The sequence below is a fragment of the Anguilla anguilla genome, chromosome 18, assembly GCF_013347855.1.
Source record: "Anguilla anguilla isolate fAngAng1 chromosome 18, fAngAng1.pri, whole genome shotgun sequence".
Classification (NCBI taxonomy): Eukaryota; Metazoa; Chordata; class Actinopteri; order Anguilliformes; family Anguillidae; genus Anguilla; species Anguilla anguilla.
In genome coordinates this window covers 8,273,825-8,301,318 of record NC_049218.1, presented here as the reverse complement: position 1 = coordinate 8,301,318, position 27,494 = coordinate 8,273,825, and the positions used below count along the sequence as shown (strand labels likewise).

The 27,494-nt window shown below is 47.6% G+C and overlaps 1 protein-coding gene across 1 annotated transcript in view; it reads left to right on the top strand.

The window, feature by feature from the left end:
• LOC118217950 (zinc transporter 6-like) overlaps positions 1-16,219 on the top strand; it is a 42,232-nt gene extending 26,013 nt beyond the window's left edge. The window contains exons 10-15 of the mRNA XM_035400206.1: positions 5,979-6,027; positions 8,858-8,977; positions 10,865-10,967; positions 11,350-11,397; positions 11,813-11,881; positions 14,247-16,219. Of these exons, the coding sequence (XP_035256097.1) occupies positions 5,979-6,027; positions 8,858-8,977; positions 10,865-10,967; positions 11,350-11,397; positions 11,813-11,881; positions 14,247-14,786 (929 nt within the window). The 3' untranslated portion in view covers positions 14,787-16,219. The remainder of the gene's footprint in view (positions 1-5,978; positions 6,028-8,857; positions 8,978-10,864; positions 10,968-11,349; positions 11,398-11,812; positions 11,882-14,246) is intronic.
• Positions 16,220-27,494: the final 11,275 nt, after the last annotated feature.

The following is a 27,494-nucleotide window of genomic DNA, read 5'->3' as shown; positions in this document are numbered from 1 at the left end:
GTAAATCCCTCAGCTTTAGCTCTGATTGAACTCTGACTGTGTGATGGCAAGATATCATAATCTCAATATTCTGTACATAAAACAGTGATTTAGTTGACCTTCAGTGTAATATGTGTGGTAGCAGTTGGTTATAAATGTTATAAATCCTATGTGTGTGTACAGTATCGGTGTGTGTTTTTATATTTGTGTGTGTGTGTGTGTGCACGTATATTTGTGTGTGTGTGTATAGTGTAGGAGTGTATATGTATGTTGGTGTGTGTGCGTATGTGTATGTATGTGTGTGCGCAGCTGATTCAGGTGAGTGGGTGCAGAAGGGGTTTATGTATGCAGATTGGGAGTAGTTCTGCAGGAGGGGTTTATGTATGCAGATTGGGAGTAGTTCTGCAGGAGGGGTGTGCTTCTGCAGGAGGGGTGCATTTGGGCGGGAGATTGGGGCGCTGTGGGGACCTCTGACTCTCAGGCGGGCCCCGCTGGCTGTCTGTAGAGGTGTGTGACGCGGGGGCCCTTGCAGACGGGACAGGGATTAGTGCAGATTAAGTGCTGCTCCGCCCGTCTGGAGCGTAACTGAAAGATGAGCGATAAGCAGACGAAGAGGGGCACTGCAGGAGCGACGCCCAGGAACTCGGAAATGTGCCCGCGGCCTTCGGCAGAGCGGTCAGAGTCTCTCCTGCTCGTCCCGCACGCCCACAGCGTATGGCTTTATAACGTGGGGACGCACTGTTTCCCCCACACGCTCTCCTGTTCATTCTTAATTTTACCTTTATTTAACCTGGTGGACCTCCTCAGAACCCAGTTTGTGTGTGTGTCTGCGTGTTTGCGCGTGTGTGTGTGTGTGTGTGTGTGTGCCTGTGCATGCACGTGTGTGTGTGTATGCTAGTATACATGTGCATATAAGTGTTTGTTTCTGAATGCATTCATTGATGTATATGTGTGTGCATGCATATGTGTGTATATATATATATATATGTGTATGAGCATGAGTATATGCGCATGTGTGTTCATGCATGCGTGCATGCATGCCTGTTTATGCACCTCCTGCCGCACTACCACACTACCATTCATTCTTTTTCATCCTTTCAGACCAGAAGGTCAGTGTCACATCTTAAAGGGAGTAATTGGATTTCGCTATCAGGTTATTACCCTCTTTAGAGGAGTGGAGTGTGAGCTTAGCGGAGGTGCGTACTGCCGACCGCACGCAGACTCGGAATCTGCCGCTGTCACTTTAAGGGCCCACGTGATCTCACGGGTGTCACGCTCTTCTTTGCCGTGCCCTTTCACATGTAACCCGAAAAGATTTAGTTAAGGTCCCGCGGAGGTTAGAGAGAATCCCTTCCACTTCCTGTTTCGCTCTGCGCGAGGTAGCGGGGTTAGCGAGAGTTCACCGGTGAGGGGAAGCGGTTTGATTCCCGCTCGCAGACAGCCGCACGTGCCGAACTGAAACTAACTCAGACTGCGCTGCAGGTGTGTAGGCCTGGCGAGGGAGCGTGTCGCCTGAAGTGAAGTGAATGTGTGACACACGGTGGGGGTGGTCTAGTCCTTTTTTTCCAGACCTTTTAGCCGTCACATAACTGGCTTGTGGAACGATTCAGGGTGTGTCAGCCATGTTGGGTAACTTGAGCAATAAGCCCTTATTACCAGCATATCCATCTCCAGCGGCTGTCTTAAGTACATCAAGACACATCGTGATGAGGACAGCCCATCGGCCCATCTAGGCTTGTGTAAACTCCTCTCCTGTTCCTGCAGCACACAGACTACTGGTCCAACCCGCACACCGGGGGGAGGTTAGCCCTCACAGACGGGTCCGACTCCTGGATCCCACAGTCGGGTTATAAATCAAATGCTGCTAAAAATCAGGCTGGGGGCTGCTGGGTGGCTTGTTCGGATAAGGCACCACGCCGTGGCGCGTGGATGAGCCTCAGGGTCTCTGATCGAATCCGGACCGCGCCGGTGCTCACTGGCCCTACGTGGATGTCTACAAACTCTCAATTTGGCAGTGGGGTTTTTGCATGTACGCATGCCTGCGTGTGTATTTTCACGTGTGTGTGTGTGTGTGTGTGTTTGTGCTCGTTGGATGTGTGTGCGTGCATGTGTATCTATGCGTGCGCGTGTGTATGTGTGCGTGTGTGTATTTTTTTTAATGTGCGTGTGCCCCTGCATGTGTGCGTGCGTGTGTATGTATGTGTGCGCGTGTGTGTGCATATGCGTGCGTGTATTTTTTCGCATGTGCGTGCGCCCGTGCGTGTGTGTATGTGTGTGTGTTCTCAACAGCCTCAGTCTTTTCATATCACTGCACAGGTGACATTGCTTGACCTTGACCATTTGTTCAGTTTTCAGTTGGTAAATGAAACTGCGCTCGGTTTAATAGCAGCTGAACTGTGTTCATTACCGACACGACGGTTCTGTTTGAATACGTCTGAAATGATTTACATTTTCATCCTGAAAAATCCTCAGGACGTCCAAACTAAACCCAGGACAACACAATTCACAGTTTACAGAATGATACTGTCGTGTGGAATTTCTGGATGTCTACATATGCTGTGTTTGACTCAGACAAGAAATGAACATTTAAGCTTAGGTTTCCAACAGGCCTCATTTTTGCCCTGTTCTAAATCTCTGCTTGGAACAGTAGTTTTCTATGTTACAAGGCTTCTTCATTGAAGTGAACAGGGCTAAGTTTCTGGAGTGGAGCAAACAAGAAATCATGGCTTGCTGAGTCGTGGAACAGAAATCACACCCAGCTGGACAGTCTTACAGAATGGAAAGCATCACAATATGAGAGCATTATTTAAAAATCACTACTGACTACAATGAAATGTTACTGCTGTTCTTTTTCAATCCTGCAAGTATCTGCCTTTGTAATGGAAGTCATCGTTGGTGGACAGAACCGTAAACCAGCTAGCTGCTTCTTGCTAATACCGTGTGACTGCATGGGAGGCATTGATTGGCTGGGAGACATGTCTACAGGGAATATGAGCCTATCGCCTTTCTCCCGCTTTGACCTATCCCCCCACACCTTATAACCAATGAGAGCCAGCGTGGCGTACGTAAAAGTCCTGAGGGGTTTTTGAGTTCTGAACAGAAATGTACGTGTGTGACATTCATTAGCTATACTCACTGAGGCTGGCAGCTCTGCTCAGGTGTGTAAGAATGTGAGTGGTTCATTTTATAAATAAAAGTCACATGTGCGTTTCTCATTTTACTCATAATTTGGAATGGCCAGTTGTATTCCTGAACCGGTCTCATTACTGTAATCTCCGGGCACGACTTGTTGTTCTGATATCCGAGCCTGGTCCATTTTTTAACGGACGCTGCATGCGCAGGTCAGCTTCGGCTAATACCCCTAGCCGAGTCCGCCCTTTACACTTATGACATCACTTCCTTTCTCACAGTGTGCGCAGGTTAGCAGAGCCAGCATGGTGGCCCTGGTAATTGGAGAATACGCCCTCATATACCTGACCAGTGCCCTGGGGAAAACATCCCCATTACTAACAGCTTTGGCAGACAGCATTAGAGAGATCGCATGTGTTCAGTGGCAGTTATTTAAGCTCTTGTCAAACACAGCGCGGATATTAGACGGCTGTGTTGAGACGGGCTGTCCTCCGTGCGGTTTGAGTGAAGGGGGGGAAGAAAATGTTTAGCGCACGTGTTTCTTAAGCTTCGCAGCTTGGTTTGTCAGGATTTTTTCCCACCTTAGTGATGAACAGATGGCCGCATTACTGCACTGTGTCTCCTAGTGATGCACTCTCACCTTCCTGCTTCCTGGGGCCACCTTGGAACATTCGGTTTTCATTGAAGTCTCTCGATCGGTTTGTTTGAATAAGCAGTTGATTCAGCTGAACTGTATTTTCTGTCCATCCAAGATTGTGATGCTGTAATGGGTCTGGCTGGACTCGTGTTCGCCCTAATAAAACGCTCAAGCCTTTCTTTGTTTTCGCAAACGTCTGCCACTTAATTTGAACTCGGTGCAAATCGAGTTTCGTCCCGCGTTCGTTTGTTAATGAACCATATTTCTGTTTGTTTGCGGAGAAACGATGATTCGCATCAAATGTAAATCTCTTCTTCGTGGAAACGGGTAACAGAATCTAGTGAGGTGATTATCCGGTCATTTAACCCACCTGTAACTACCGGTTTCTTGTCCAAAAGACTGGAAGCCAGTGGCAAAGAGATGGCAAAGAGATGCCAGGTCCAGATCAGGGCATTTATTCCAGCCTGATGACAGGAGCTGAACTGGAGCAGAAGAAAGCAGCAGCCCCAGGGCTTTGCACAAGCTTGGCTCAGAGGGCTGGGATTGAGGCCTGGAAGTGGGCCCACCATGTTTGTTTTCTTGTTTTTGTCCAAGTCAGACGCAGTAATTGGGTTTAACTAAGCTGTTAATTGTACTGATCTGTATGATTTGACATCTCTTTTGACTAAGGGAGAAGTTGAGCTCACTTTAGTGGTGAGATACATCTGCCCCCCCCCCCCTTATAGGTACATATTAATAATTTTATTAGTAAGTAATATGATATTGTGACTTCAGAGAAATCATTAAATAGGATATTCATTCCAAGATGACATCTACTGAAGAGGATGACTTATGATCTGACACTGGGCATATGTGTTTACTTATTTATCCACGCTTATTTGACATGGTCTGTGCACACTGGTGAACATTTTCACGGACGTCTGTGTTCAGAGTGACACATTTAGCCGAAGAGCTAGTTTTCTTCTGTAGCCCCGGAGCAGGTAATACAAAAACAACTGATGAAATGAACTTAGACGTCACAGCAGCAGAACCAACAAGCCAAGCTCATAGCAGTTTGAGACAGATAAGATTACATCATAAATCATAGCAACAGCATAGCTGCGTCATATAATATAAGCTGACTGTGATCTATACTCGCAGAAACATAGCAACAGAAGATCAGCTGAGCATAGCTTGATATAGAGGAGGCGTGTCTGCTTGTACTAGATGTATATGTTAGGGGTTAACCATAGTGGGTCTAGAACATCATCTGTCCCAGGAAAATGGCCTCAGTCTGTCTCTGTAGTGCACAGCTTAAAGCACAGAGTTACATTTTTCTACAACTTCATATGGGGATCTACAGTAAAGCTTGATTTACTTATGAAATCGGTCTTCCCAGTACACTGGGCCACCTTGAGTGTTGCCACTGAAAAAATACCAGTTAATCGCCTTAAGCCGTTTGTGTGTGACTTCCTTTTGAAAGGAGCCCTTTAGAGCGAAACCAGGCCCCGCCGTGGTAAACGGCTGTGTCTCTCAGACGCCGTCGCTGACGGAGACCCCGTCAGAGGCAGACTGTCGAGCAAAATTTGGAGCTGCGGCTTTGACTGGTTTGATTTGTACGGCCGGAAGGTCTCTGTCCAGGGCCATTCAGAGGCAGGGCTTGGCTCTAAAACAGGTTCACTCTTTGAAGAGTAGGTTTTCTGGAATACTTATGAGTCAGTGTTCTAGAACTCCTTTGCTTTCAATTACCAGGAGTGATTGTTACACCACATCAGCATTAGAATGTTCAGTTAGGAACATTCTCTGTGAGGCTCTAAGGCTGAAGTTGACCCAAAACTGTTCTGCAAAATGCCACACATACTTTTAAAGAAAGATCATGCTGTTGAAGGGACTTCTCTCCTCAGGAAAGGGAGTGACAGGCAGCCATGGGTCCTTGCTCTCCTGTGCCTGGTGTTCAGTCACGTCTTTTCCCTGCTAGCCTCTTCCTCCATTAGCTGAGACAGATGGCGGGAGACAGGCTAAAAGCATATCGGGGGCCTTTTAGCGGCGTAAAGTAATACTGCAGGTGGATGGGGGCTGGTCGTGCTGGTCCGCTGGGCGGGTTTACTGTTACAGCCGTGACAATAGCAGCCATTGTGGGCCCAGGATGTGGGCCAAACCGGGGGAGCGGAGGTCGGAGAGGCGCGTGTTGTTCCCCTCCTAACCGTCCGCTGTCCCCCCCCCCCCTCCCCTCTCTCTCTCCTTCCACCCCCAGCTGCCAGCACCAGCTGTCTCCAGGAGCACGTCGCAGACCTGAGTCGCAGGTAAGACCCCTCCCCGGCCGCTCGTTCGTCGACCCCCGTCGACCCTCGCTGCCCCCCTTGGAGATGGGCCCCCGAGGGGCCCTCTGCCCAACTAACCCCCCCCCCCCCCACTTCTGCTGGCCCTTGCCAGACTGCCTCACTCAGGCCGAGGGTCAGAGCATCAGGGCAGGTCAGGTTCTCAGATGGAGTAAAGTGTAGCAGCGTATGGAGGACTGTAGGAGAAGCCAGCAGAGTGGTCCCCCAGGGGCGAGAGACGTGCCCCTTGGCCAGACCTCAACACGGGCACCTTTCCTGCTTCGAGCTCGCCTTCATTTCCCCCGAACGGTCAGCGGAGGCTCCGCCTTCACGTGAGGCGCTTGTTTTTTTGTAGCCTTCGCATTCAGGATCCCTTTCCCTCCCAGATTAATGGGCTCGCCTGCATCCTCCCGCGCTCCTTCCATCCCCTCCGCTTCTTAACCGCGGAAGGTTCCGGTTGATATCAGGAGTTTCTGGTGCCGTATAGCGTTACAGAACATCCATCGTAGCTGACCGCGCCTTTTCAGAAGTTGCACTGAATTGGAATGTTTAGGGAGACGGGAACATTCCGTGTCGCTGGGTATCTGTGGGGGGGGGGGGGTGTGTGTGTAGAATGTGCGTTCCCCTCGCCCCTCTCATCAGCGTTTCCGCTAAGGAACGGTCACAGGTTTGCCCCTGAAAGGAGGGCGATGATGAATGATTTTGCTTGTTTTCCTAACTAATATGCGCAGGGACTTTGAGTGAGTATCATTTTGCGCTATGCTAGCAGGGTTTTCCTGTGTGTGATGACAGCCACATTGCACTTACTGTAGAACAGCGTCTGTACTGTGTGTTAGCACATTGTACTTACTGTAGAACAGCGTCTGTACTGTGTGTTAGCACATTGCACTTACTGTAGAACAGCGTCTGTGCTGTGGATTAGCATATTGTACTTACTGTAGAACAGCGTCTGTGCTGTGTGTTAGCGCATTGCACTTACTGTAGAACAGCGTCTGTACTGTGTGTTAGCACATTGTACTTACTGTAGAACAGCGTCTGTACTGTGTGTTAGCACATTGTACTTACTGTAGAACAGCGTCTGTACTGTGGGTTAGCGCATTGTGCTTACTGTAGAACAGCGTCTGTACTGTGTGTTAGCACATTGTACTTACTGTAGAACAGCATCTGAACTGTGGATTAGCATATTGTACTTACTGTAGCGTATATTGTGTACTGTGTATCAGGTGACCTTCTACGTTTTGGGTGTTCCCTGTGCTGACGTCGCTTTGCATCGTCCGCCACCTACTGCACCGTTAACACTGCGCGCTAACACACACACACACACAGCTAATGCCACCACAACAGCGCCATGAATAAAACAGGAAGTCCCTCCCCTTCCATATCTGATCCCTCCTCCTTCTTCCTGGATGCTGGGTGCAAACATTATAATTCCTCTGAATATTACTGATTAATCAGTCTGCTTTTGAATAATTACTCATGGTAATACGGCCAAGAGCAGGTCAAGGGCGGGTCCAAATTTAGCCCCTGTGGGCTGTCCGTTACACGGCCCTGTAGTAAACCGTAAAATATTCTGCTGAAAAAACGTGCAGCGTGTTCCCCTGGCTCCCCCGCCCACCCTGCGTCTGAAATCCACCGCACATGAATGTTTCATAGCGTCGGCCGAGGAAGCCGTTTGATTAAGTCGGCCAGCCCCGCCCACAAATGCATAATTTATTTGTCCGAATTGGTCCAGATCTCAGATAAAAGCGCAGGAACAATGGGGTTCACAGCGGTGGGCCTGGTCCAGACACGACCCGTGACCGGAGTACAAGCCCTCTGCACAAAGAGATCAGAAAGAGAGCACGCTGCCCAGAGAGGGCACGGCTCAGCTCAGCTCAGCCAGGCCCTCAGGAGGAGCATGTGTACGATGTGCTCACATTATTCACACAGCTCAGAGCAATCTGAAATGGCTCCTGGTGTAGGATTTCATATCAAAAGTGGCATTCATTTTGACTGAATCAATGTATTACAGCAATTTGGGATCATACTCTATTTTTCAATACACCATTATGGAACTATATTGTTGGCTATGAAAAAAATATACCGGGATAAAATATATTAAGATGCCGTAATACCTCATAATATATTGGCACTTATTTAGAATATATTTCAGGATCTTCTGTTTCTATAAGGACGTGATGTGTAGATTTTAGTGCCTGGCGCTTAAAACTGTGCTCATACACATTTACCTTCAAGTGTGTTTATGATGTGTGCCTCAAATGCTATTAATTTAGTTCAGTGTGTTAACCCTGTGTGTGTGTGTGTGTGTGTGTGTGTGTGTCTGCCTGTGTCTGTGTCTGCGTGTGCATTTGTGTGTGCTTGTGTCTGTGTGCGTGTATTTACGCATATGTTTGTGCATATGTACGTGCGCGTGCGTGTGTGTGTTTGTGTGTGTCTGTGCATATGTGCGTGTGTGCTTGTGCATATATGTGTGCGTGCATGTGTGTGTGTGTTTGTACGTGTGCGTGCGTGTGTGTGTGTGTGTCTGTGCATATGTATGTGCGTGCATGCGTGCGTGTGTGTGTTTGTGTGTGTGTGTGTGTGTGCGTGTGTGTGTGTGTATGTGTGTTTGTGCATGTGTGTGTGTGTGTGTGTGTGTGTGTGTGTGTGTGTGTGCGTGTGTGTGTCTGTGCATATGTGCGTGCGTGCGTGCGTGTTTGTGCGTGTGTGTGTGTGTATGTGTGTTTGTGCGTGTGTGTGTGTGTGTATGTATGTTTGTGCGTGTGTGTGTGTGTGTATGTATGTTTGTGCGTGTGTGCGTGTGTGTCCTCTGCAGTGTGTGTGGGGTCATCCCGGGGCTCAGCAGTGTTCTCCTGCCGCGGATGAACCCTTTCCTCCTGGTCAACATCGCCGGCGCCCTGTCACTCTGCATCACGTACATGCTCATCGAGACCAAGTGAGTGACACACGCCGTGCTGCACGGGAGCAGGGCACGGCGCTGAGCTCATCCTGCTTACTGCTACTGCCCTCATCTAACTCTAACTTACCCGCTAGTTTAAAATCTCAGACTATGACCCGCCGAGCCCATTTGATTAACCACTCTGATAGATCGCTCATTTCATTTCTGTTACCGTTCATTCTGCCTTTACTATTAAAACCAGGCTGGCCAGTTGCCTCTCTCTATAGCCAAGTATCTCCTGAGATTTTTTACCTCACTTAATCCCTTTATGGCAGTTCAGGCCTGGTTCTTCCAAATTATCCTCTTTGTTTCCTCCGTAAAGTGTCTCTGTGACAGCGTCTCGGTAAAAAGCGCTTTACAAGCAAAATTGAATTTAATCGTCGGGTCAGTAATTACGGTTGTCGGTCAAACACCTCCCGATGTGGTTTCTAACAAGCTTCAAGCTTAAATGAGTAAATTGATTACTTTGTGCGTGGATCTGGATCTGGGTCCCGTTGATTTAAACCTGATCAGCACTTGTAAAGATGAAGTGGGAAAGGCTGTCGTGTAGCCCGGTAAGCCCGTTAACTCCCCGCTTTCTGAAATGACACGGTTGTGTGAACCGCATGTGGTCGCGTTTGGCTTGCCCACCTGATACACTTGTGAGCTGTAAGGGTGGTGTATTACGGATTATACAACTCTGTGACCACTTAGGAAGATTAAACCAGCTTAAAGGTGGAATTACATTTTTTGACTGGTTGTTGTTGGTTTAGTGTAGTTTAGTGTAGTCGTACAGGTTTATCGCATGTGTAATGTCTGTACCATGTAGTTGCTGTATTACTGTGTTTCAGAGCACGGTAAATTCCAATATACAGTCAGTTCAGCAGTGCTTTTACGCCCGAAGTGTGGGAGTAATCCCTGTTACTCCTCCTGCTTATCGATGCACTTTGTTTGTAAAGAGATCCGGCACCAGAGCACCTCATTACTGCGTGAGCTGAAAAACGCTCAGCGAGGATTTTGTAATTAATGAAATGAATTTTGGTTCATTCCCTAAATTGACTTGGCTGGAATTGGACAAACGCCAGCTCCGCCGTACAATGATGTACAGTAATAGCAGTTTTACTGTAATTGATTGTAAGTGTTTGATATGAACTGTTGATGGTAGTTGTTTGTAAATAATATAATCATTTAGAATTGGTGGTAATTGATAATAATTGTTAAGTTCTAATTGTGTAATTGTAATTTATAGAAATTTTTTGATTGCGATTGGTAGTTACTGATTGTGCTTGTTTGTTTGTAACTGATGGTAGTTGTTTAATTGCAGTTGGTCGTTACTGTGTCTGCTTGTTTGTAACTGATGGTAGTTGTTTAATTGTAGTTGGTCGTTACTGTTCCTGCTTGTTTGTAACTGATGGTAGTTGTTTAATTGTAGTTGGTCGTTACTGTTCCTGCTTGTTTGTAACTGATGGTAGTTGTTTAATTGTAGTTGGTCATTACTGTGTCTGCTTGTTTGTAACTGATGGTAGTTGTTTAATTGTAGTTGGTCGTTACTGTTCCTGCTTGTTTGTAACTGATGGTAGTTGTTTAATTGTAGTTGGTCATTACTGTGTCTGCTTGTTTGTAACTGATGGTAGTTGTTAATTGCAGTTGGTCGTTACTGTTCCTGCTTGTTTGTAACTAATGGTAGTTGTTAATTGCAGTTGGTTGTTACTGTGTCTGCTTGTTTGTAACTGATGGTAGTTGTTTAATTGCAGTTGGTCGTTACTGTGTCTGCTTGTTTGTAACTGACGGTAGTTGTTTAATTGCAGTTGGTAGTTACCAGGTCTGCTTGTTTGTAACTGATGGTAGTTGTTTAATTGCAGTTGGTCGTTACTGTGTCTGCTTGTTTGTGGTTTTTGACTGCAGTAACTACAACGCCGTGGACACGGCCTCTGCGGTCGCCATCGCGCTCATGACCTTCGGCACGATGTATCCCATGAGCGTGTACAGCGGGAAGGTGCTGCTGCAGGTACGGGTTTGCACTCTCAAAGCAGAACGACCGTTACCGTCCACATATGCTTCACTCAAAGAACAACCCTTACCGTCTACGAGTGAGTTACTCAAAAGGAGAATGACCGTTACCGTCCACATAGGCATCACTCAAAGTAGAACGACCATTATGTTATGTTAACTTATGCTCAGTTAAGAACATTCTAATCACATATTTGTGATCTTACACCTTAACGGTTTAAATTAAGCACTTGATAGCTGAAAAACCAGTGCAGCCCTCCAGGACGGGTTTGAGTCCTCATCATGTCATCAGTGTGTTTGATCCCTCAGCTTGCATGATGTTGAGGTACTCAGTGGAGACTCTGTTAACACACCTCTGTTCTCTTTCCCCATCTCTCCAGACCACACCCTCGCACATGATTGGTCAGCTGGACAAACTGCTCAGAGAGGTAAGAGAACAACAGTGGTCACATAAAATGGCGGTCACAAAAAAATACCATGTCATTTGGCAGCTGATGGTAAATCTGGCTGAAAGCTGGCAGGCCATTTTGTGGCATTTTAGCCATTTAACCTGCAATCCGAGCTTGAAAAAGTAAACAACATCTCAACATGTGGAGTGAAGTCTGTAGACAAAACAATATTTTTCAACTAACATGCCTCAAAATGTCAGTCCACCCCATTATAGCAGTCCTTTAGCTCAAAGTATCCTGGACTGTTGCAGAAAATTACACTTTTAAAATCATAGATTTACCCTAAATACATCATTAAAAAAATGAATGGAACATTTTGGTATGCAAACACATGCAGTTTAATTGGGAAGCTGTATGAGCTAATAGCACTTGTGTCTGTGTCCTGATCCCTCAGGTGTCCACTCTGGACGGGGTGCTGGAGGTCCGGAACGAGCACTTCTGGACCGTCGGCTTCGGCTCCCTGGTACCCCAGCGTAGCTCTGTTACCCCTCAGAGCGGGTCCCTGGTACCCCAGCGTAGCTCTGTTACCCCTCAGAGTGGTTCGGCTCCCTGGTACCCCAGCGTAGCTCTGTTACCCCTCAGAGCGGCTGAGTACCCCAGCGTAGCTCCGTTACCCCTCAGAGCGCCTCCCTGGTACCCCATCGTAGCTCTGTTACCCCTCAGAGCGGCTCCCTGGTACCCCAGCGTAGCTCTGTTACCCCTCAGAGCGCCTCCCTGGTACCCCATCGTAGCTCTGTTACCCCTCAGAGCGGCTCCCTGGTACCCCAGCGTAGCTCTGTTACCCCTCAGAGCGGCTCCCTGGTACCCCAGCGTAGCTCTGTTACCCCTCAGAGCGGCTCCCTGGTACCCCAGCGTAGCTCTGTTACCCCTCAGAGCGGCTCCCTGGTACCCCAGCGTAGCTCTGTTACCCCTCAGAGCGGCTCCCTGGTACCCCAGCGTAGCTCTGTTACCCCTCAGAGCGGCTCCCTGGTACCCCAGCGTAGCTCTGTTACCCCTCAGAGCGGCTCCCTGGTACCCCAGCGTAGCTCTGTTACCCCTCAGAGCGGCTCCCTGGTACCCCAGCGTAGCTCTGTTACCCCTCAGAGCGGCTCCCTGGTACCCCAGCGTAGCTCTGTTACCCCTCAGAGCGGCTCCCTGGTACCCCAGCGTAGCTCTGTTACCCCTCAGAGCGGCTCCCTGGTACCCCAGCGTAGCTCTGTTACCCCTCAGAGCGGCTCCCTGGTACCCCAGCGTAGCTCTGTTACCCCTCAGAGCGGCTCCCTGGTACCCCAGCGTAGCTCTGTTACCCCTCAGAGCGGCTCCCTGGTACCCCAGCATAGCTCTGTTACCCCTCAGAGCGGCTCCCTGGTACCCCAGCGTAGCTCTGTTACCCCTCAGAGCGGGTCCCTGGTACCCCAGCGTAGCTCTGTTACCCCTCAGAGCGGCTCCCTGGTACCCCAGCGTAGCTCTGTTACCCCTCAGAGCGGCTCCCTGATACCCCAGCGTAGCTCTGTTACCCCTCAGAGCGGCTCCCTGGTACCCCAGCGTAGCTCTGTTACCCCTCAGAGCGGCTCCCTGGTACCCCAGCGTAGCTCTGTTACCCCTCAGAGCGGCTCCCTGGTACCCCAGCGTAGCTCTGTTACCCCTCAGAGCGGGTCCCTGGTACCCCAGCGTAGCTCTGTTACCCCTCAGAGCGGCTCCCTGATACCCCAGCGTAGCTCTGTTACCCCTCAGAGCGGCTCCCTGGTACCCCAGCGTAGCTCTGTTACCCCTCAGAGCGGCTCCCTGGTACCCCAGCATAGCTCTGTTACCCCTCAGAGCAGGTCTGGTACCCCAGCGTAGCTCTGGTACCCCTCAGAGCGGCTCCCTGGTACCCCAGCGTAGCTCTGTTACCCCTCAGAGCCGGATGGGTGAATTCTGGCAGGACTTGTGCTCAGTTCGCTAGGCCAGTTAATTGGAACGGACACGTGTACACAGGCCTGACTCTGGGTCCAAAAAGAAAATGGCCTCACCATTTATTACAGACGACACCGAGACCTGGCGTGTGTGTTTGGTGAAAATTTTATGCTGTTTAGCCTACAAAAAAGGGAATTAATTGCTGTGCTGATTAATTGAAACCTTTTGAAAGTTCAAAATTGGGAATAAGCTGCTTTCTCAAATACACATGCACGTATACTTACGCACTGAATATCAAGTATGCTGTGGTGTTCACTGTTAAATATGAATGCATAGTTATGTCCACACGAATTCCTGTTGTGTAGCAAAATAATATCTTTGATTTAAATTATGCAAAGTGCTGCTGGAACTGTCACATGCAAAAATTTCCACTGGGTGGGGGAAATTCCTTTATCTGTGGGACTGTAAAATAGCTTGTTCATCAGAGTGACACCACCATGGTGCGTATGGTAATTACACAGTGCCTGGTGGGTTCAGTTTTTTATTTATTCAATCTTTATTCAACCAGGAAGTCCCTTGAGCTACAATCCCTTTTTTGAGGGAAGCCAGCCCAATGCATGGGATGAAGGAAGACTTGTCAATGTGAAGGTGTAAAATGGTGCTGGTTCTGCGCGGCGTTCTGTGGTAAAACACTTATAGCCCGGCTAAGCGCTTTGGCCATTGTACAGAGATACTGTGAACTCTGTATAAAGTAAGTTAGCCCAGTACTGAAGATGGTCAGTTCTCTCTATCTGGTATCATGATGAGCTCAGATATTCTGTAAGCCTCAGTGCCTGAATTTGCCCCTGGTCAAATTCATCAGGATTGAGCACAGGGGCTGGGAGCTGTTATGTAAACATGTAAAACGGCTGCAGGCTTTGACCGGCTTCCCTCTCCACTGGCTGTGTGCGCAGGCGGGCTCCATCCACGTCCGAATTCGGCGGGACGCCAACGAGCAGATGGTGCTGGCCCACGTGACCAGCCGCCTCCACGCCCTGGTCGCCACGGTAACGGTGCAGATATTCAAGGACGACTGGATCCGGCCGTCGCTGGCCACCGGGGTCCTCGTCCCGGCCGCCGCCGTCCCCAGCGCCCTGGACCACGGGGGCCTGGCCCCCCCGTCCCGCCCCGCCGGGGAGCTGGACGTGCTCACCTCCACCCCGGCCAAACCCGGCTGCCCGCCGCCCGAGTTCTCCTTCGACACGCCGGGGAGGAACGTTCAGCCGCTGCTGCTGCCCGGCTCCCAGCCGCACAGGCCCTACAGCCTGGGGCTCGAGTCCAGGCCCTCCCCGTACGGCGGCGTGCTCAGCCAGGGCTGGGCCCGGCCGGAGAGCGGCCTGGGAGCGGGCCTGGGGAGGCCCTCAGTGCCGGGCTATAGGACTGCCTACAGCCCCGCGCCACAGGAATACGGAACACGCACACCGCCTGGGCACTTCAGCCAATACAGATCCTGATCTGAGGGAGGGAGGGGGGGAGAGAGTGAGAGAGAGACAGAGAGAGGGGGGAAGAGAGATATTGTAGTATTTATTTTCCAGACTTCCTAACAGATTAAATGCAATCAAAGAGTTCTCTCATGCTGTTTTTGGCAGTATTTTATTAAATACGGTATATGGTTATACATTATTAACCGTCAACCTGTTCTTTTTAAAATGTACCTTTGGCCTTATTTAGACACATTTGCACTATGCAGGTCGTTCTTGTGAGCAGGAAAGGAATTTCCCGCCCGTTAGCACCGCCCACTGCTCAGCATGTTTAATTCATGGGTGGGGGATCCCTGCTCCAGCAGGGCTGCTCCTGTTCCTGGGTCTTATTGCTAACGGTTAGCTCGACTCAGCTAGCTACATACGCAGCTCACCCCGCTGAGGTGACCAGAGTCATAAGCTTCATACAGGGACACAAGAACAGTCTTCAACTGCGTTCTTTAGCTTTTAAAGAATATGTCAGATAACATAAGTACTTAATGAAATTAATTATTAAGGAGAAATCCAGAAATGGATTTGGTGCCGCAGAAACTGAGTTTTCGCCTGCTTGGTTTAATCTCTGAAACTGTTCTCCTGGTCTCAGAATGCTTTCTGTGATGTTCACTTAGAACACCAAATCCGTGACATCATCTGCTTTGAGCGCTTTTTGTGAGAAAAGACTATGACGTCAGCCATCAACTTATATGAACTGTTAATATTTCTCCATCAACCACAGTCCAGGTTAAGTCTAAATTTGTATATAAGCAATATTTCTTGATTGCAATATAAAAGGAGATGCACTGTTTGTGGACGCCATTTTTAAAGGTTACGCTAAATGTTTTTTTGAATGAATCCAGTCTACAAAGGCAAAAGCCTGCTCTGCGACAGAGAATCACACAAGATGATCAGACAGCTGAGCTTACTGCCTTTACCGCGGCAAACACAAGGTGATTTTTGATCTTACGCAGACCTGTTTGTGCTGAGTTTAGTAAATACTGCAAGTATGTCAGACATGGACTGTGGGCCTGAGGACCTTGAATGAGGACACTGAAGTGAAATGTATAAATATTGGCTGAGTGAATTTTTAACTCCTTCCTTACTCTGGATTTGGTGCCTAGTTTCCTGAACTTAACAACACATTCCTCAACAGTACTTGGTTCCTTGATTTCATCAGTATAGCTGCCGTAAAATTGCCTCTGTAATGCCGGTGTGATAAGCTAAAGTCTTATAACTGCACATAACTGCTTATAACATTTATTATCCAGGGAATGGGATGTTAAAACATGGAGAACTTTAAGCTGGAGAAGTCAAAACACATTTGTACGAACTGGACTAACTGTCATAAATAACTGCAAAGTTGTTGGGACATTGGTCTTAAACTGGGCTAACTGTTATAACTGACAGAATAAAGGGAAATTTATGAGCTCTGTTTTTTCCTATACGATTCATTTGTTTTGGTTCATTTTTTTTTTTTAAATGACATTTTAGGCATTTAACTGATGCTCTTATCCCACAGTGAGTGCAAACGAGGAAGATGAGAAGGCAGAGAGAAGAAAGTAAGTGGCAGGGTTGATGGAAAGAGAGAGAAAGGAGAGTTGGGAGGAGAGAACAGAGGAAGAGAGGGAAGGAGAGAGAGAGACCACAAATTGCAAGTGGTGATAAAGTGAGGTGAGCCCAGGTTCGAGTGGTTGTTTTGCTGTACGCCAATTCAGATTCCACATGAAAATGCACAAATTGCAATCAGACAGATTTATAGAATTAAACTAAATTTTCAATGCTTAAAAGCAGCACGTTGCCTTTTGTCAAAGAAATATAACCTGAAACACACATTCTAAAATCAGCAACGCGCTGCTTCCTGAGTCAGGCCTTGTCAGGGTGACGTCTTGTTCTGCTAACGGCAGCCCAAGCGTGTCAGAAGGCTGCACAGGTCTGGAATGGCTGCACGTTTTCCGATAGTCAGTGATAAAGACAGAAAAAATGTTTTCCTTTGAAGGTAATGAGAGAAGATGAATGAATGATCTACGCCACTGCATTGCTGGGAACTAGAGGCCAGGAGTATCTTTTTCTGCCCAAACAAGGGCCTAATTGGTCTAGGAGAGCCACCAGGACATGCATCGAGGGGTTATACGTTTCTATTGACTGCCATAACCCCCCCCCGGCCCAACCCTGGGACCCACCGCTGTGCAGTGTTGGGGAACAGGGATTAATCTGCAGGAATAATAACGGTTTATTTTACAGTATATGAAAGTGAATGGCCATCGCAGCAGGGAGCCTTGCTGTGTCCATGTCTGCTGGTGTGTGAGTAATGTAGGGAAACAGGAAGGGAGGGTTTTTGAATATAATGAATATATTCCATAAGGCCTCCTACCAGAACTCCTTCTTCTCTTGTGCGGATGATGTTGTGTGCATAAGCTGCACTAAAGCAACTGCCTAAGAACTGCTGTTCGAATGGCAATGAAGTTCTGAACTTGAGCTTGAAGATTCTGCCACGTTTGGAATACTTTTTTTCCTAATGGTTTTTGTGGGCTCTTTTAATTTCATTATAAATAAAAGGCTGGAAATAAACTGCATGCTCCATTTGCGGGTGTTTGAAGGGGACTAAAAAACTTGGCTACGGCACTGTTATGTTCCCCCAACATAAGATACGTTTCCCTGCCTGTTGTTGCGTATTTAGTTGCTTATTTTCCTTTGGGGGTAGAAACTTCAAAAGGAAAATAAGCTATGTTTAAATTTATTCACATGTTCAAATTTATTCTCTTGAGATGTGTTCAGGAGAAACCCCATCCACTACATTGTGTTATAGTGTAGTAAGTATGAGGTCCTCTGTACCGTAACACTGGGGGGCATGACGATCCACAGTTTTCACGACCTCTGACCTTTTCCCAATTTCATTTTGCACTCGGCCTGTTGAGGACTACTGGTAGAAAGTGATCTCATGACGAGAACAGCCATAACTGTGACTGTGAGTAGACCAATAGAATTCCAGAGTGGAACTACCCCTGTATGCACAGTTATGCTCATGAGGCATTTGGCTGGACGGAGTCGGCACAGAACGTTCTGCGCCTAATAGACCTGAGGCAATTCGCAGAGGGTCTGTTTGTTTACACGGTTTCGAATGTGCATCGATGCTTGAATGGCAGCGTAAACCTCAACGCCGTTAGCGAAAGGGAAAGGGCAGCATTAGCGTCTGAAAAATACATGGAAAATTTCACAAGGTTTCCGGTGAGCTCGTGTCTCAGCTCATTCCCACGCCCCGCAAACGAGAACACTCAGAAAAATCAGCACTGTCTTTAAAACTACATTTTTGATCACGTGTGTAAGCAATTGACCGTATGTCTATTTACAGTGGTCCTCTGCTGTCTTACATCTCTTGGACTTGGAGTTTAATTAGACAGCTGAGTTGACACTCCCTCAGAGTTGAGGACGGTTTTTAATGATCTGGGCGACGTCGTCGCCGCCATGTTCTTGACGCTAAGGTTCCTGGCGGAGGTGACCTTGACGCCTGGTCGAAGGTCACCTCTCCCGGCCTGCCCCCTGTCACATGTGATTTAGGAGACGGCGCTGCTCCCTGCTCAAACACAGGGCCCGCTAACGTGTGCTGTGACAGGCATAACCTGAAGGTGACACATGCTTTGTTTCTCATAGACGTCACACACACGCACACATGCACACACAAACATGCACGCACACACAAACACATGCACAAGCACGCACACACATAAACACACAAGTACACGCATGCATGCACACATTCGTCGCACGCACAAATACGCACGCACACACAAACACATGCACAAGCATGCACACGCGCACACAAGCATGCATGCACACATTCGTATACACACAAACACGCACGCACACACAAACACATTCACACGCATGCATGCACATATATGCGCACACACAAACACACACGCACACAAACACATGCACGCACACACACACAAACGCACACTTGCACATATTCCTGGATGCCTGTAAGCCTGGCCAGGGATCCCTGGACCAGAAAAGGTTTGAAAACACCCTGTTTTACAAGCAGTTGTATAAAATAAATAATAATAATGAGTACGAGTGAGCCTGCAGCAGGGACCGCGCGCGCGGTTTTGAGAAAGCTGTTCCCGCGGAACGCTCTCCGCCGTGCGCTAGATCAGATTAGCAGTGCTGCCGAGTGCAAGACAGTCTTGCTCGCTTTGTTTGGCCTCTCTTTCGCCTCTGAGAGTGCAATGTTGTGATGGAGTCTGACTGCCCGTTCAGTTCACTGCCCCCAGACAAACAGCGTGGCGGCGCACCACCGGGCCTTTTAAAAAAAGGGGGGGGGGGGGTGGGTGACATCGTCTAGCCGAGCGGCGGGATGCAGGCTCGGAGAGACTCGTTTCCTGAAAGTTGTGTCCTTTAGTTGCACGTACGAGTGCAGACCCCTTCATGGGGGGGGTTACCAGTCTCCGAACAAGCACAACAAAGCTGTCACGTTGAATGACGTGGAACCACAAACGCCTGTCCCTGAACTTGGCTGCCACTAAAAAAAAAAACGGTAGTTTTTTCCCACTTTTATGTTAATCTCTCTGGTCAAGTTTGCATTACCTAAAAGTTTATGCATTCACAGTAATTTTTTCATATCAAAATGCATGTATTACCTATTTTAAAAGGTTAATTGCAATATGTACCGTACTAGCTTCAGTGTACTAGTTTAGTCATTGTGAAATGACCATTATGATGTGAAGGCTGTCTGTTCAATGTTATGTCTTACTGACCCAAATTTGCCCTAGTGGGTCCCTGTCCACGTGTCTTATTTTTATATATTTTTTTTTATTTAAATGTTTAAATTCAAAATCACTGTTCCAAAGAAATGACACTGAAAAAGCAGATACTGGGTATGTTTTAATGTGGAGGGCCAAAAATCTACGCTGTTAATCAAAATGCTGTAGGTGACCTCTGGATCCTGACGGTTTTTCTCTCCTGGCTGTCTGTAGTGGTAACTCCACCTCAGGGGAATCAAACCAGAAGCTCAGGGTGCCAGGTTTTTGCGGTTTGCTTTCAATAAACTGCCAATTAAGGCCTTGATAACAAGGTGTGTGGATTCTGTAGCCCCTGTGTTTTCAACAGGGGGTCCTAGAAGGCTTGATACACAGTCTGTCTATATGCAGATTTGGGAAAATATAAAAAAATATAACCCTTTTAACTTAGGATTGGGGTCCCCTTGATGCCGCTTTAGCCAATCAGGGACTTAAATGAACCACCAGGGCCGAGATCCTGAAAACCAGCAGGCACTCGAGATAGACACCTGTGCCCTGCCTTGCTCAGGTACAGCCCAGCCGCTGCAGGCCGTCTGTGGCGGGGCACAGTGGGCTGTGGAATCTGCAGGATGTGGACCCGGGGCCCACATCCAGCGTGCGAGCAGACTAATGCCCCTCCACGGCGCTGTAAACGGACGAGAGCGAATGAAAGGGCCCCTCTGGCACCAGCTCCCCCGGCGGGGCCTCACCGAAGCGTGACGGCCCCCCACCCCCCCCGCGGGCGACGGTCTACCTGTCCGTCACGGCTCACTCCCCCCTCCCCTCCCAGGAATGTTTTTTTTTTTTTTGGGCGGATGTTGGGTTTCTGCATGGTGGCTGGTGGCTGGCGGTGCGGTGAATCGAGGCCTGTATCGGGGCTTTTCATCTCCGCCCAAACACCCACAGGGGCGCTGAAAGCCCCCCCCCCCCCCCCAACACGTCCCCCCCGCCCGGCTCAATAAAGAATGTGCGCTCCACGCCTGCCGTCCCCACACAATGTAGACCGTTTTTTTTTTTTTTCTCCCTTCGCCCCCCCCCCTAAGCAAGAGACAATGTGTCTGTTAGCAGCCCTCTGCTACTAATGATCTCACGGTGCTCTCAGGTCAGCGCTGCAAGCTCGCTGAAGCAGAAACCGTTGCTTAGGAGCAGCCAGTCTGTCAGAAATTTGGCTCTCAGTTTAACCCCCCCCCCCCCCCCCCCGTCCTTTTCCTTACTTTCAGGCTCCTGTTCTCAAAAGATCTGTGGTAGACCCTGATGGGACGGAGGGTTCCCCTGCTCTCTCAGACCCAGTCATTTGCATGGTGATGGACAGAGGCTGAGGTAAGGGTGACATTTTGACTCCTTTCTTGTTTTTAGGTCTGTCGTGCTCAAACCCATGACTCAACAGCTACAGAGTTACAAATTTTCAACAACAACAAAAAAGTGTTAACCCTTTGAACAGTATGTTTTTTTTTGGAATGGTTTTTTTCCCTTAACATTCTAAAAGTCAGTGTTCTAGAACTCCGTCGCTTTCAATTAGCAGCTGCGACTGTTACATCAGCATCAGAATGTTTTAGTCCAGAACATTCCGATCGCGCGTTTGTGATCTCACACCTTTAAGGGGTTAAAGCCGGGTCACCGTGCCGTTGGTTTGACACACTGCTCTGGCTCTGCGCTGTCCCGTCCCGTTCCGTTCTGCGTTCTGCTCTGCCACACCGAGCTTCTTCAGCCTTTCCCCCGTCATCGAAGCGCTTGTGGGGCGCTCGATTCGTTATCGCCTGGATCCCCGCTTGCGAACGAGAGGCGTCTTGGGCCAAGGGGGGAGCTTCCAGATTGCTAGAGATGCTGCGTTTGTGTTTTGGCGGGTGGGGGAAAGAGCTCTACTGCGCTAGTCGTAGCTTGAAGGGTTTGTGGCTGTTTGTGCCTTGAAGGAGACAGGGGGGGAAAAAAAGACCCGTGAGGTCGCTGTGATGTGGTTTGGTGGGGGAGATTTAAAACATGTTTGTTGTCTTTGAGTTCTAAATATTACATAACATGGATTAGCCTAGTTGGCAAGCTAAAAATAACAGGGTACTCCGTGTACAGACATCAAGAGCAGCACATCTGTGGCTGCGGCCAGATTAGTCATAACCCGATTGCTTTATTGGATTCTTATTAGAATTTAGAGTAAACTTACTGTCCGGCTGAGCTGATGGTGGGTTTGGGATTATTTCTCCTGTGCGCTTTGGCAGGGCAGCCATAGGGGCAAGGTGCTCTTATAAGGAGTGATCTTGGCTGCATGCTACCTGCCGCACCTGTGGCCACAACGGTGGAGTCACCCACACGGCACATAGATCACTGAGCACGGTGCCATGTGGTCACCTCTGTTTGCTTAACGTGTGCTTACCTGTAGTTAACGTCCTGGCTCCGATGTTAATATTTTAACATGTTGACAATGTTAATATGTATGTCACGATTTCAGAGTCTTTCGAACTTTGGCTTGCCTGGAAAGGCTTATGTTCTCTACTACTTTTGGTGGACCGGAAGAAACTTTTGATAAAGTTTTTCCTCCATTACGATTCTCAAAACTCGATCAGACCCACTTCTGGAGGCATAAATACATTCATATCACCCAATGCATGGCATGAATCATCTCAATCTGTTGCACATTGATCTGCCACTCTCATCAGCCACACCTGCAGCTGCCCCTGCAAACAACAATGATGCATTTTTAAAATACCAGCCAGGTACAGTGTGTACTGAGGGATTTCATGCTTGAGCCCTCAAAGGAAACCAGAGTGATTTGTACACGCAAAAGAAGCTCAATGAAAATCACTGCGCACAGATTCCCTTGTCAGTGGAAGTGGTGCCAGTTCACCCTGTTAATGTTACGCTCACTTCACACAAACCTCTGTTTATCAGTGCTTTAGCCACTGTTGACAACATGCATTAACAATAATACACAAAAGCAGATTACATTGGGTTTAGGGATGGAACTGTGGCCCGCGTGTATTGTTAATGGCCATGTTTCAATTAGTGAGGACACACGGCTAAAACACACTTTATTACTCACTTAAAACCACTGGCGATGGTCTCATTACATGCTTGTTTATGTTCCGTATCACTGAGATGCCAGGATGCGCGAGTCTGCAGCCGAATACTATGGGGCGGGCACCGGCCTTGCAATCCCCGCGGGCCTAAAAAGGTGTGAGGTAACGCTTATTCAACCAAACGCCACGTTTTTCTCCCAGCATCCTCTTCCCTGTTGTCTCTACTGTGCCTCTTACCTGCGAGGCAGACGTCGACAAACTCACAGCTCAAACCCACCAAGCCACCTTACCGCTCGAAAAACTGCCCGCGAGGAGTTTTCCCAAACACAGCGGCCGTCGACCCCTCACGAACCGCGGCGTGAAGCGTTACGACACTGGTTGTCCTCGCTGTCCGCCGCGTGCACGCACGCTTAGGCACGAGAGGCTCTGTCAAAACACGCGCGTCCGCTTCCTTCCGACGGCCCTCGGGCCACGCGGATGTCCCGACCCCCCCGCGGGGAAGCGCTCGGCGCCGAAGGACGCGGTGGCCGGCTCGGAGTTTGGGTCGCGGCGGTCGGCTTCAGACGCTGTCAGTGTCCGTCGACTGTGGGAGGCTGGTGCAGTCGGCTTGTCCCAGCGTTTCCGCTCCAACAAGCTAAATTATATTAGCCTCTCAGGAATTAGCGAATGGTAAGTGGTAAATGGACTGCATTTATATAGCGCTTTTATCCAAAGCGCTTTACAATTGATGCCTCTCATTCACCAGAGCAGTTAGGGGTTAGGTGTCTTGCTCAGGGACACTTCGACACGACCAGGGCGGGGATCGAACCGGCAACCCTCCGACTGCCAGACAACCAGCTCTTACCTCCTGAGCTATGTCGCCCCTATGTCGCACCGAGTTTTCCCACTGCGAAAAAAAACAAAAAACAAACAAACAAACCAAAAAAATAAATAAACAACAACAATGTTTGCAGTATGTAAACCTCATTCTGAGAAATGCAGTACACGTTTCCGCAACACGGTTCCCTACAGGGTTTACAGGTAAAGCATTCCGTTTGATAGTTTTGTGCACGGTGACAAGCAAATTATGTCATCTAGCGAATTTGCTATTTTTGTATTTTCTATTTCACCTTAATTTATGCTGGTAGGCCCTGCTGAGACTAAGGTATCTTTTTCAGAGGAGCTCTGTCACAGACAAGCAAACATTAGAAGACACTTTATAATTATGTAATCTGTTCCACAGTACATTGTCTTTGTCAAAACAAACGTGGAATAGACTATATAATTATATAATCTGTTCCACAATACATTGTATTTGTCACAATACATGTATATGTTCTGAATTTATGTAACATATTGACGATATGCTTCTAGCTCCTCCCTATCCTCTTTTCAGATGGGCAGCTAAAATCCTGTCTTATATGTATGAGGATTAATGCTGCCAAAGATATTATGGGGGTCAAAATGTTGTAGCGTACATAGGTCAGCTTGCTGCAAGACATACATTTAACCCTTTAATGCACACATATGCTTCCTGAAAGTGTGTGATTGTGTGTGTGTGCACCGGTGTTGTATTGGGAAGTGTCGTTTAACCTTAACGTAATTCTTCCATTATTGCTGCTCTATTTAACTGCGATAATCATGCCTTTCGAACACATAACTGACATGCAGTGGCCAATCAAATACACATTTCCTGTGTGAGAACTTCTAGAGGAGAGTGGTGTGTGAATGTGCCATTGATTTGTTTCAGTAAATAAAATTACGACCGTCTACCATATTACAGAAACATAACACTGGACGTTTGTTTATTTTTAAGTTAATTACTGACTGAACAGTATGTTTAGTCAGATGAGGTGTTTCTCAAACTTCTTAAGAACGAGAGCTTTGTTTTGGGCCCTTCCGCGGGTCAGTTTATTGCATCAATGAAATGAACAAAGCCACACCTGCTTGTTCCAATTAGCAGGCGTGAGATGATGCGCACTTGACATTTAAATTTGAGCCCCAAGGTTAAAGGGGAGAGCTCTCAGAAAGTAACGCAACGAGTCTCCCGGTAATTTTTGGGATGACGCATAGACGTCGGTCCATTTTTTAGACGGATGGTTACGTTTAGTTGAGCCTGCGGCAAAGTCTCCAGTTATTGATGGATGTCCACGCTAACGAATGGACAAGAGCTGGGCTCTACAGCCAGGACGGATGATTCGGCCAGAGGCAGACCTGGCTTCTGCAAGACGTGCGTATCGTGTGCCACATCAGTAACGTGCTTAGCTGCCAACTGGTAGTGGGGAAACCACAACAAGGTAAATCTCTTACTTGCGCTTTCTCAACTTTTTCCTCCAGTTTCTAAATACAGGAATATCCGCGGTGCTTCATGTTGCATATTTACACTTTTTGAGTGTGTCGTCATTATTTTTCGGTAAATATGAAAGTGATGTTTTGAATGACAAGTGCTACCGTGTCAGTATAAGCCTCATTAAATCTATGTGCAATGCAGTTATGGTCTTGTCTCAGAAAATGAGACTTAGTCAGCTCTTGGCATTGATATGACCCTGAACTACGTTTCCAGCCTCTAATAACCCCTGGTTTGTAATTTATGTTAGTTAATCATCGTTTTATGCTGTTTCAGTTTATTTCAGTCTGAAAATGGACCGCACAGTAAACGGTACTGGTTTTATTTTTCATAAATTGTGGAGTCCAAATTGTAGTCCAACATTTGCACTGAGATATGACATTAAATTACAACCACTTAGCAGATCATATGTTTTTATTCAAAGTGATCTAAAAATGAATAATGGAGAACATCAGTTTAGTGTCAGTAATGCAAATGTGTGATGTCAGCAAGAAGGCACAGAGTAGTTGAATGCAAAATGTTTAAAGGGATAGTTCAATTTCTAGTGTTTTGGAAAGTTTCTGCTTTGGAGTTACTTCAAGCGTGTGTTCTTGCTTTAGGACACAAGCAAGAACACAAGGCATCTGAAAACCAGAGACTGAACCATTATTTATAAAAGCATTTCATTGGATGCTCGGAGTCCAGCGGCATGCTATCATATTAACACTGTCCACACTAGCTTTTAGTAGAATTTTAAAGATTGTTCCCGGTTCTTCTCAAGTAATCATTATCCTTTGACTTGTGATGCATGCTTAGCATTATCAGATGGAATATATACCCCCTGATTTTCCCTTCTGCATGGGCATAGATCCCGGGGCAGACGGGGGGAAACGTCCCCCCTCAACTTTGGGAAAACATTAAAAATCCCTCCCCCTTACAGATAAAAGGTGATTTATTTTATACAAGGTAAAACGACAAGCTTGTGTTCTTTGGTTTGCACTTAGTTCCCGATCTGCCTGTTGCCTCTGTACCCTGGAGTTTGATGGGGGGTGGGGGGGTCAGTCTGAGGTAGGTGGAGCTGAACCACTACCGCACATGGGGTTGTCTGATGATCCACAGGGAAATGACTACGAACAATTACTTCTGTTCTGTAATGTCCGTTCTTTGGAGAAAGGGGGGAAGGAGCTGATTCATTGCACGACTTTGAACTTCCATTGAATTGAGGCAATTTAATCAACTGATTGTTATGGATTGCAGATGTCCTGCAAAGTTAAGAAGATTTTTAAAATTCTAATTGTCCTGTATTGTCGGAAAAAAGCATTGCTAGCCGTGAACGACATCCTGTTTGTCAATCACCAATCAACCCTGCACCCCCCCCCCCCAAAAAAAAAAAAACAGACGAGAATCAATGCCCCAGAATGGACACGTGGTAGCCAGAGCCAGCCATAGTGCACAGCTTCATTGTGTTTTTAAACGCCTTTTTTATGGCATAACGCCTTTTTATGACATAACCAAAAAGTAAGCGCTTTTGAACTGGGAGCCGTTCTAAATGTGCCATTTTCTGCATTTTGAGATCATGCCCCCCCCCCCCCCCCCCCCCCCCCCTCCAGTGGAGGTTGCTGTTGTTAATCCTGTGCCAGGGCCACTGCATGTTGTAAGCTCAGGGCTTTTACATGCGATTGACCCAGAGGGCAGTGGACAACTGCTGAAGAAGATGCAGACCCCTTACCCTCAGCTGGCAACACGCTGGCAGCATGTGTGTACAGAGCACGAAAAAAAACTAAAACATTTCTGATGGATGCAGCGCTTTAGATGTTTATAATAGTAGGTTATGGAGTGTTTTACACTGTGGCATTGAGATGGATTTCAGTTAATCACCAACTCAATGCCCAGGGGAGGGGGATATTTACAAAAAGGCTTCAGGGACTGCCAGGAAATACAAAAAATGCATAATAATACGCTGTTAAAACACAAAAATGGCACTACAGAAATTATTTAGATTTCTTTTTTGTTATTCCAATGGCTCTTCACATTTTGGAATTCACATTTTTTAAATGAACAAGATCATTTAGAGTTTTCAGAATACACGGTGTAAGTTATTGGTTTGCTTGCTGTGGGTTCTGTTATCAGATTATACCTTACGTGATTGCGATAATATTGTGAATAAATGAAATGGCTCTATGCCATTAGGAGTCAAAAATGATTATGTAGCTCACTCTAATGCTTTTTCAGAGCCATCCAATATATATAAAAAGCAAGATTTTTTTTTTTTTTCTTCATTGGAAGTTTAATCCCAATTTTTGATGTGCAGAGTGTATAGCACATATTCAGTGACGGGTAAAGGAATTGCTGAAGAGTGTGAAGGATTTTTCCCCCATTGTAAACGCATGTGCTCCGCAGTTATGTGGTTCACGGTGTGTGAATGTGCCACAGAAACCACCTTGAGGGGAAATATCACAGTTTTCACTCAGGAAGCGAGAGGCTGCTGGCCTGTTACTGTGAGTGCAGCTGGAGGAGAGACTGCTGGAGTGTACACACACGTGCACACCAAGTATACACTTATACACACACATGCGCACATACACACACATGCACACGCACACACAAAGACACACGC